Source organism: Haliotis rufescens, unplaced genomic scaffold (assembly GCF_023055435.1).
Source record: "Haliotis rufescens isolate VD_foot unplaced genomic scaffold, xgHalRufe1.0.p SCAF_1, whole genome shotgun sequence".
NCBI lineage: Eukaryota > Metazoa > Mollusca > Gastropoda > Lepetellida > Haliotidae > Haliotis > Haliotis rufescens.
Genome location: NW_025963779.1, coordinates 28,017,158 through 28,028,533, shown reverse-complemented (window position 1 = coordinate 28,028,533; position 11,376 = coordinate 28,017,158). Strand labels below are relative to the sequence as shown.

General features: G+C 41.4%; 1 protein-coding gene across 1 annotated transcript; it reads right to left on the bottom strand.

Moving 5' to 3' along the window:
• Positions 1-1,489: 1,489 nt before the first annotated feature.
• Positions 1,490-7,329, bottom strand: LOC124149458. Its single transcript, XM_048394160.1, has 3 exons — positions 7,213-7,329; positions 4,835-4,895; positions 1,490-3,209 (listed from the first exon to the last, which is right to left on the bottom strand). Exons 2-3 carry the CDS (start codon positions 4,853-4,855, stop codon positions 2,259-2,261), a joined length of 972 nt encoding a protein of 323 aa, XP_048250117.1. The 5' UTR covers positions 4,856-4,895; positions 7,213-7,329; the 3' UTR covers positions 1,490-2,258.
• Positions 7,330-11,376: the final 4,047 nt, after the last annotated feature.

The following is an 11,376-nucleotide window of genomic DNA, read 5'->3' as shown; positions in this document are numbered from 1 at the left end:
TTTACAGTGAACCGCTATCATTTATCTGCAAAGCAATGCTACAGTCTGCCGTGGCCGAGTTCAGACCGTGTATTGATTGTGAATTTAAAGCTGACAGACGTCGTGTCCTCATCCATTATGCACCGGCAGTTTGTGTGTTTTCTATGGCATCTAACCGCCAGTCTGCATAATGTACGACTCGACACATTCAACAGTAGTTATCAGTGAGACAAAATACAAAGCTTTGTTAAGGCACAATATTCAATATGTATTTATCATTAGACACAGTGGTTTACTGTGTCATAAGAAAAAACATGTTTGTAATCTTCCTGATAAGAGATTTTTTTGCCATCCGATGCGATGTTTTGTTTTGTCTCCGGATGCAGTATGCTGATATGCATCGGACACAATGTTTTATATCATCATCGGCTGCAAACTTTGGTTTTGTGATCATCCGACACAGAGCTTCATTTTGTCATCTCATACAATATTGTTTATATCATCTACTGGGCGGTCGGGTAGCCCAGTGGTTAAAGCGTTCGCTCGTCACGCCGAAGACCCGGGTTCGATTCCCGACATGGGTACAATGTGTGAAGCCCATTTCTGGTGTCCCCCGCCGTGATATTGCTGGATATTGCTAAAAGCGGCGTAAAACCATACTCACTCACTCACTATATCATCTACTGCAATGTTTTGGATTCTACGCCCATTGGAATCTGTTTCGGTGGATAATCGAGACTGGGTGCTCTCTGGCGTAGACGTTATATAATATATTTCATGATGTCATCGCATACAATGTTTGGTGATGTCATCGGAAACTAATGTTCCATTCGGTACAATGCTTTATTGTGTCAGGTGGTAAACCGCTTTCTTATGTCATCCAATACAAAGAATTATCGAAGGTTAATTACATACATTCCAGCAGCAAAATATCCTACTGTAACTAATACCACCAGACCCCATCCAACCTCACACGTGGAATGTAGAATACAATATTTTAAGTTGCATATGTTCCTTGGTCAATTCAATTCCTTCCAAATATATAAGGTCAACGCCAATGAATTTCATTGGGAGTAACAAGCAAAACAGCGTAGGAAATTATATGAATGGATCACTGAAAACCAATGACGACGCCAGATGTCCGCGGAAAGGATAAACATATCCTGCAATGCCGATAGCACCCTAGTCCTGCACCATGACCGTGGAATATATTTATTTTATGAAACAAATAATCTAGAAATGCATACAAAAGCAAGTCTAGCCAGCTCAAGCTAGCTCTATTCCAATCAGCATAGGGATTTTTTATATTTTTAGAGTCAAGAAGGATATTGTGTAAAATAAGATTTCAGAGACTAAATGTTAGTCTAGTAGCACCCACCCTCACACAATTTGCATGAAGAAGAATGTGTTTGTTGCCCGACGCCTCACAGCAGCACAACGGAAATGTGATATTTTCCGATTCAAACAGAAAACAGAAATAATAACCTCAAAAGCACATTTTTCAGTTTTATCACGACTTTATTCTTATTGTAATATCCATCAAGTGTAGTAGGGTCTATGCTTAGTTGGGCAAGAAGAAGTTGCGTACATAAATAATTATATGAAAACACCAGGCACCGATACAGTAATAATGATACTAAAAACTATGTGTAAATGTTATTACCAATGAATTAAATTATTCTTAAGGCAACCATAAGTTTTATATGTATAAAAATATACAAGATTACATATTAAAACATTACACAAAAGCCCTTAACATTCAGTTAACGTGGCCTTAGTATGTATTTATAAAGATAGTTCTTAGCGTGACGCTTCTATAAATAATGTTTTCAAGTCTAATGTCCGGGAAAATGGCTGTTTGCAAAATAAGGATTTTTGTAACGTTCCACTTGAAGTCACAAAATTAAAAGTGGACTGATGACATACTCCAAATACTGTTGTTGATCAAGCCAATTTCATTATATATGATAAGCAACACTGACTATTTGTTACAGGAAAACAGTTGCTAGAATTGAGCATACACAGTCCATGCATGTAACGTCTTCGTTGCTGGTGTATGGGTAATTTATGTGCCGCCTTTGTTGTTCATACAGACAACGTGTTTATAAATGACTGTAAATATCTAGTATTTTTTATCTTTTGCTGAAGTTTATGTACATGCAACTGTGTACGTTATAAGGACACACTCTAATGCGTATGAGCAGACCGGTGTATGGATAGTAATGCCACTACTGCAGGTGTTACTATAGTTACTATTCCGACAGATAAGATAGATAATGTCAGCAATATGGCTCCTTGAACTCTTCCGGGCTCGTGAGGATGTACATATCCTGTGTGCAGGTCTTTCTGAGACACCGCCCTAGTAGTACCCTTTTAGCACCTTGCCTGGTGTCCTGGCCTGAAAGCCACAGGTAGGGGAGTGCTACATAGATGGAGGTACTTGTGTAGGTCGCCACTATCCAGAATATAGACATTCCATTACCATCATCGTCGTTGCATGTTTTGAACCCAAGTGAGAATGTAAAGTCCGGTAGTTTCAGCAGGACCACGAGGGCAGATGCCAGATAGACATCCGTGGGATGAGGCAGTGTCGCGTCAGGGCAGCTCCTCACCTTACGGCTGTAGCACATGAACAGGATGAGGTTCGCAAGGAAGAGGATCAGACATTGGGGGATGAAGTGGATGAGGTTCAACGCCAGCATGTAGTGTTCCTTCATGTGCACACTACATACGTCACTGTAGGCGCTGACGTTCATCAACGGCAGCAGCATGAACGTTGATCCAATGACGATGAACACAACACATTCCAGGGCGATGCAGACTCTGAGGGTATCTTTCACTGGAGGGTTCAAACATAAGGTTAGGGCAGAGTCAAAGGCAACAGTAGCGACCAAAAGGACGGTGACAGACACGGAGATATAGCTACCGGCACTGATGAAGTAGGACACAGCACATCCGTATGTCCCAGCAATGTTTTCGATGTTGTAGATGTGAGTGTGCACGATGAAGGCGCTGAGGCATTGCTCCAAGAGACACAAAAGGCTAAGGCTGGTGATGATAAAATGCTTAGATGAACGTCTCAGTTCAGCGTCAAGACAGCAGATAAGGATGATGAAGATGTTGCCGGTGAAGCCGGCGACGACTAAGATCACCCCAAATGTGATAAAGACGCTACGAGGGATGACGTCATAGAGCCCCGGTCCGAATGAGTCCTCCGTGATCGGATCTGACTGAAATCGTGATATCATAGTTGTATTAAGTAATAATGCTTGGAAACAATAAAAACGTAGATAACGTAGAGAACGTGCGAATGGAATGTATTTGAAAAGGTAAGAGAAGCAACAGTCAGGTTTAATATCTGTCTGGCTCTTGCACGGGCTTGTGTTGCAAGCTATGACAGTACAATGGCTCAAAGAAGGATTATTACACATGCAATTGAGATTATTATAGAGGAAATACGGGGATTATTGGTAACGTTTTCTGCTATCCCACAACATCAACGTCGAGATGAGAATCCTCGTCCTTCAGATCTTTATTGAGACTGGTGATATGCTTCCTTAGGCAAACACTTACTAAGGCTTTGGCGAGATACATGCTACACCAAGGAACCACAAAGGCTGTGGTAAGATACATGCTGTGTCATTGACCAACTTGTGGTGTCGTGAAATGCATACCACACCAAGGCGTTATTTAGGTTATTTCCAGATTCATGTGTGAGCAAGGACATATTGAGGCGGTGATGAGATGCATGCTACACCAAGGACTTATTGGTGGTGGGATGTTTGTTACACCATGGACTTATTGAGGCTGTGGTGGGATGGTTGTTACACCAAGGATTTATTTAGGCGGTGGTGGGATGGTTGTTACACCGAGGACTTATTGTGGCGGTGGTGGGATGGTTGTTACACCGAGGACTTATTGTGGCGGTGGTGGGATGGTTGTTACACCAAGGACTTATTAAGGCTGTGGTGGGATGGTTGTTACACCGAGGACTTATTGTGGCGGTGGTGGGATGGTTGTTACACCAAGGACTTATTGAGGCTGTGGTGGGATGGTTGTTACACCAAGGATTTATTTTGGCTGTGGTGGGATGGTTGTTACACCAAGGATTTATTTTGGCTGTGGTGGGATGGTTACTACACCAAGGATTTATTGTGGTTGTGGTGGGATGGTTGTTACACCGAGGACTTATTGTGGCGGTGGTGGGATGGTTGTTACACCAAGGACTTATTAAGGCTGTGGTGGGATGGTTGTTACACCGAGGACTTATTGTGGCGGTGGTGGGATGGTTGTTACACCAAGGACTTATTGAGGCTGTGGTGGGATGGTTGTTACACCAAGGATTTATTTTGGCTGTGGTGGGATGGTTGTTACACCAAGGATTTATTTTGGCTGTGGTGGGATGGTTACTACACCAAGGATTTATTGTGGTTGTGGTGGGATGGTTGTTACACCAAGGATTTATTGTGGCGGTGGTGGGATGTTTGTTACACCAAGGGCTTATTGTGGCTGTGGTGGGATGGTTGCTACACCAAGGACTTATTTAGGCTGTGGTGGGATGGTTGCTACACCAAGGACTTATTTAGGCTGTGGTGGGATGGTTGCTACACCAAGGATTTATTGTGGCTGTGGTGGGATGTTTGTTACACCAAGGACTTATTTAGGCTGTGGTGGGATGGTTGTTACACCAAGGACTTATTTAGGCTGTGGTGGGATGGTTGCTACACCAAGGACTTATTGTTGCGGTGGTGGGATGGTTGCTACACCAAGGATTTATTGTGGCGGTGGTGGGATGCATGCTACACCCATGACCTACTTAGGCTGTTGTGGAAAATCTGTCACACCAAGTACTTACCGAGGTTGTGGTGAGATCCATGCCAGGCGACTTAGGTCATCTACCCTTAGAGGCGGAGTCTCTGGAAGACACAACGCACGGCGATATTGAGAGCGACCAAACTGTTATATCATGTGGCGGCATCAGTCATTTGACAACGAAGACAACTGGTCGATGTTCTACAGCGTATCAACAACATTGTCATCGAGGCGGACGTAACATTCTCCCGAGTAACGCACGTGTTATATTTAATGAAAATGTTTATGTCCGGTTTCCGAAGGACACCGAATTCATAGTATTCATTGCAAACATAATAAAATAATAACCCACATCATTCAGCAATACAGATGTTAATGTATACAGCGTAAGGCCGGGGTTTTTTTGCAACATCTGTATGCATAACATCACCCAAATACCATCTCAAAATAAAGTTTCCAGGACGAATTCACTGGGGGCAGCGAAAAATGGAATCAACAGTCGTGAAATGTAAGTGAATATATATAACACGTATCACACAACAATATCGTTGTTAGAATATAACACGTATCACACAACAGTATTCATGTTTGTATGCAACACGTATTGAGCATTTGTATGAAACGCGTGAATAGTTCTGGTATCTGACTCTCTTTCGCTCGTCAGATACCAGAACTATTCACGTGTTTCAATTTGTATTACACGGCAGCTCGTTTAGCTTTCCGTATAAAGTTTACAAACACGTCACAACACCCTATGAAGGTAATTTGTGAAATTTTCATTTCCAGCTACACTGGCGAAACAATGCCCTGTGACGTCAGCCTAGCAACAGGGCTGCTGGTGTCATCGAGTGTGCATAAGCTTCTCAAAGTAATCTAGCATCTCCACGCGCAAGTCAATGCATAAGCGCAGAGATGTTGAGAATTTTCAATATTTCATGACAAACAAGTTCCGGCAGTGCATAAGCATGCGCTTTGGTGTTAAACAAATGTAATATCAGCTGATTGTTATTTTACAGTGGTAAGTTCAAAAGGCAAATAATATAAAAAACGATATCGAAGGTGACATCTGTCGTATTATTTACACATTTGTCTGCAACCATATCAACACACAGCTGACACAGCGGTCAGGAATTTCGAAATAACCTACTTCGGATAATGGATTTCCGACTATTGGTCTGATAACATTTTCATGAATTTCAGCTCTGAATATTACAAGAATATACATTCCTTAACATTTAGTTCAATTCCATGTTGTAAAATTCTATCGGGTGGATGCATACATCGCCCGTATGATAACTTCAATTTATTCACTTACCCGTGAAGAGATCACCCGTTTAATAAACATACAGCTGTATTACACATTGTGTAAAACCAAAACGCGTGCTTATGTACTCTCGGAACACGTTCCATGAACAAATATTGAAAGCTCTCAGCATCCCTTGGCTTATTCAACGACCTTGCGTGTGGAGTTGATAGATCACTGAGAGGAGCTTATGCACACACGATGACCCCAGCAACCTTGTTGCTAGGCCAACGTCACATGACATTGTTTCGCCGATGGATCTTGCAACAAAATTCCACAAATAACGAGATCGGGTATTGTGACGTTATTGTAAACTTTGAGGTGCAAGACCCGTTCAAGGCGATCGTATTGTAGCGCAACGACAGTCGTTAGTCTAAGGTAAAGTATGAGAGTTGCGATATTCTTAGCCCTACGAAAATGTTGTGAATTCTTAAGGTGGACCGTTGTATGGTATTAAATTCATACGTTTCAACTTTTGACGTGTTTGAAGTATTATTCTGTTAAACTAAATTTGACTATGCCGTGGATCGTGTAGGTGTCAGCCTATTCATACTCAACAGTATTATTCTAAAAACGTTATAAATGGCAAGTAATAAATAAAATACTAAACTCGATCCCGTGTAAAACCAATGAATACTCGTGAATAGTTGTGGTATCTGACGAGCTTTCGCTCGTCAGATACCACAACTATTCACTCGTTTCATAAAATTGGTATTACACAGGAAATTGTTTAGTATTCTATATATGTTACGAATGAACTGTTTTACAAGACATATACACCTGTAATCGATAAGTCAAAATCAGTCATAAAAGTAAAATCAATTACATTGCTTATTTGATTTATATCATGACATTTGGGTTAGTCCACAGTGTTTGATAAATGCTTATTTTTTAAGTCAGAGGATAGAATCAGTTGTATTATATTTAAATGTCAGAATACTTCCTTTAGTGCGGTCTTTCTCAGTACACAGTCGAGAGAGGACTCCCCGCCGCCAGATCCCAATTCCCCATGCATCAGCCGCTCTGTTACAGGCGAACAGGGATACAACAGCCACTTCTAACTCAAAAAACAACGAGCGGTACAAACGTAACCTTTTGCAAATTGATGAGTAAATTACCTGACATTTGCCCAGCATCGTGTGAGTGGCGAAGATCTGCCCCTAGTCACTCGGGTCGCAACTGGAAACACTTCAACATGGCCCACTTAGCCTTAGGTACCGGTGTTGGTGCAAATAGATTACCGTGAAAAAAAGTGACTGTAATGAATACTTGGAGCGCAAGCCCGGGCTGCTGCAATTCCATCTTCTACATGTCAGCTCGTAAGATTAAATATACATACAGAGCTAGAAAAAAGAGTTCACAGCTTTGTTTCTTAGTCTGTGTCTTAACGTTGCTTACCTTTGCATCCATGCCGACGACCCAACAAAATACAGTTTTAATAACTTGCTTATGTGTCACATGTTTTTACCAATTGTTATTTAAAGCCGACAGGCAAATGTGCTGCCAACAAAATGGAGCATAGAGACATTTATCACCCAAAACTGGGTCCCACACTAGATATCGGTTGGGTGAGATCAAGCTATATCTACACTATAGATAACGCTGCAATGAAATTGCATCACAATGCTTTGCAGACCACTGTGACGTCATTGGTTACCATGACGTCGCAATCAAATGACATCACTAATGGCTCTGCTACTCAAGCTGTTAGCAGCACTTTTTACACTCAATACACTTTTTTACTGTCTAAAAACTGAAAAAGTTGGAACAATGATGTTGGATGATAATAGAATCTCACCCTCGTCTATTTTGATATCAAATATATCAACACTCGTTGATATCAAAAGACACTTGGGTGAGATTTTCTATATAAACAATCATACGTGCACAAAGACTGCACGGGGCTCTTTATAAATGCGGGGCGGTCGGGTAGCCTAGTGGTTAAAGCGCTGCTCGTCACGCCGAAGACCCGGGTTCGATTCCCGACATGGGTACAATGTGTGAAGACCAATTCTGGTGTCCCCCGCCGTGATATTGCTGGAATATTGCTAAAAGCGGCGTAAAACCATATTCACTCACTCTTTATAAATGCTACACCAGATTCTATCGATAAGTCAAACTGCAATATTGAAGTATGACGTGTGTGGTCGAGAACCTCCATTCATCACCGAAATAAATACATACACCCGCTTCATTTTGTCGAACTATTTGCTGCCTGTCATATTTCAAGGAAACAAAATTGTTTCGTTTCAGTAAATACTCAAAATATAACTTTGATCTCTGTTTTCATCGGAAGATATTTTAAGGATATTATGAAAAATATAAAATGAGAATAACCAGTTGTGATTATCCGACGACACAGATTCCACTGGGCATAAGAAGGAATATAGCCGCGAAAATGAATGAATCATTGAAAATCCGCGATGACAACAGGTGGTCTTGGGAAAAGGAAAGGTTGTCCTGCCCAATCAGTAGCAAACAAGGGGTCATGGTGTGGGTCCGAAACAAATTATTAGGCTCGTCCTTTCAGAGAAACAACTGAACATCTTGAAGCAAGGGCCAGTAAAATATTTTTAAACAGTCTCTAACAAAAAGTCTCCCGCTCAGAATATTTAATGCTCGTTCCCATGGGGCACCTGCTAGCTCAGTGATGAACCGGAGTTCACGATAAGAAAAACACATCATCCCTGGTGTCCCCCGGCGCCAGATATTTTGTTGGAATATTGCCAGGAGCAAAACCTAATTCTCACACTCCTTGAACATACACGAATGGAGAATTGATGCTTGAAATTACGACGTGAACGTATTGGACTTCCTCGCTGTGGATTGATATGTGATTGAGTAAGTTGGATTTAACGTCGTCGGAAAGATTTCCTGTTATATCTTTGTGTGCAATATTAATGTGGAAGGAAAAGACCGCAGTGACGCAGGTCGGAGATTAGAAGAAATCAAAGAGCGATGTAATTTGAAACGTAGGCAGTTGTACCGTGTAGCTAAGGCAGTTGAAACTTAAATTATCACCTAGACTGATTATTTGGTAACACCGACAGATATGACTTGTAAAAAGCACAGTTGTAATTTATCACACAGGCAGATTACTTGGTGACCCCTACAGATATGACTTGTAAAGTGCACAGTTGTAATTTATCACACAGACAGATTACTTGTTGACCCCTACAGATATAGCTTGTAAAGTGGACAGTTGTAAGTTATAACGTAGACAGATAACGTCGTAACACCGACAGATATATCATGTAAAGTGCACAGTGGTTAGTTATCACCTGGACAGATTACCTGGTAACACCGATAGATATAACTTGCCAGTGCACAGTAGTAAGTTATCAACTAGACACACTACTTGGTAACACCGACAGATATAACTTGTAAGTGCACAGTTGCAAGTTATCGCCTAGACACACTACTTGGTAACACCGATAGATATAACTTGTCAGTGCACAGTTGTAAGTTATCAACTAGACACACTACTTGGTAACACCGACAGATATAACTTGTAAGCGCACAGTTGTAAGTTATCGCCTAGACACACTACTTGGTAACACCGACAGATGTAACTTGTAAGCGCACAGTTGTAAGTTATCACCTAGACACACTACCTGGTAACACCGACAGATATAACTTGTCAGTGCACAGTTGTATGTTATCAACTAGACACACTACTTGGTAACACCGACAGATATAACTTGTAAGTGCACAGTTGTAAGTTATCACCTAGACACACTACCTGGTAACACCGACAGATGTAACTTGTAAGCGCACAGTTGTACCTCATCACCTAGACACACTACCTGGTAACACCGACAGATTTAACTTGTAAGGACACAGTTGTAAGTTATCACCTAGACACACTACCCGGTAACACCGACAGATTTAACTTGTAAGTGCACAGTTGTAAGTTATCACCTAGACACACTGCCTGGTAACACCGACAGATGTAACTTGTAAGTGCACAGTTGTAAGTTATTACCTGGACACACTACCTGGTAACACCGACAGATGTAACTTGTTAGTGCACAGTTGTAAGTTATCACCTAGACACACTTCCTGGTAACACCCACAGATGTAACTTGTAAGTGCACAGTTGTAAGTTATCACCTAGACACACTACCTGGTAACACCGACAGATGTAACTTGTAAGTGCACAGTTGTAAGTTATCACCTAGACACACTTCCTGGTAACACCGACAGAGGGAACTTGTAAGTGCACAGTTGTAAGTTATCACCTAGACACACTACCTGGTAACACCGACAGATGTAACTTGTAAGTGCACAGTTGTAAGTTATCACCTGGACAGGTTACATGATAACACAGACTGACGCATCTTGAAGCGCAGGCAGTTGCAGTCTCAACAGACACTGAAATACTGGATAAATGTGCTTAATGGAACACCTGGATGTGTGTGTTTACCGAGGTATAACTTGCTTCGTGAATCTTGGTGCTCCAATATGAATGTTGCTTAAAGGTATTTACGGCGAAATGTCATAACTTTCACATCATATGCTGTGAAAATCAAATATCCCAAATAACAAGACTCGATCGTCAGGCAGTGCCACCTCTTATAGAAGGAAACTAGCTTGATGCAAACGGACACGTGGTGTGCAACTACACGGAGTGCCCGGGGAAAGCTGACACAATGTTGCCTGGTCGCAGAATGAGCGGTCAGTGATATACTCCCCAGCCACGATATTCATGGCCATCCGTGTACCGTTGATATCATTTTCAAGGTTTAATTAGATAACATGGAAAACGTGCGTGAGGAATAAATTACTACAGTTGCTTTGGTCGTTAGATAGGTTTGAAACACAATATATTTTTTATATTTTGTTTTATTTTTTTATTTATTTTTTGTTTCTATTTCTTTTGGAGGGGTGGGGAAGCATTAAGTGTAAAACATATATTTAGCGATTTAACATTTACTTTCACAACATAGAAGTTTATGTAACACAAGTGCATACACTTTCTAGAAATTAGGATGATGCTTCATCATTTATACATATTTAAGTTTAATCATAATGAACAGACCCGTGAAGATCTGGGGTAGGATAGGTCTTTAGCATACCATGCTGGTCGTAAAAGGCGACTGACGGGATCGGATGGTCAGACTCGCTGACTTGGTTGATGCATGTCATCGTATCCCAATTGCGTGGATCGATGCTCATGATGTCAATCACTGAGTTCCCTTGTCCAGACTCGACTGTTTACAGACCGCCATCATATAGCTGGAATATTGCTTAGTGCGGCGTTAAACAACAAAATAAACAAA

What these genes read in the sequence shown, in the direction of transcription:
- LOC124149458 (XM_048394160.1), bottom strand. Translation starts at nt 4,855, where the DNA reads ATGGATCTCACCACAACCTCG. An exon ending in TGGATCTCACCACAACCTCG is followed by an intron (nt 3,210 to 4,834) that starts GTAAGTACTTGG and finishes TCACGATTTCAG; the next exon opens with TCAGATCCGATCACGGAGGA.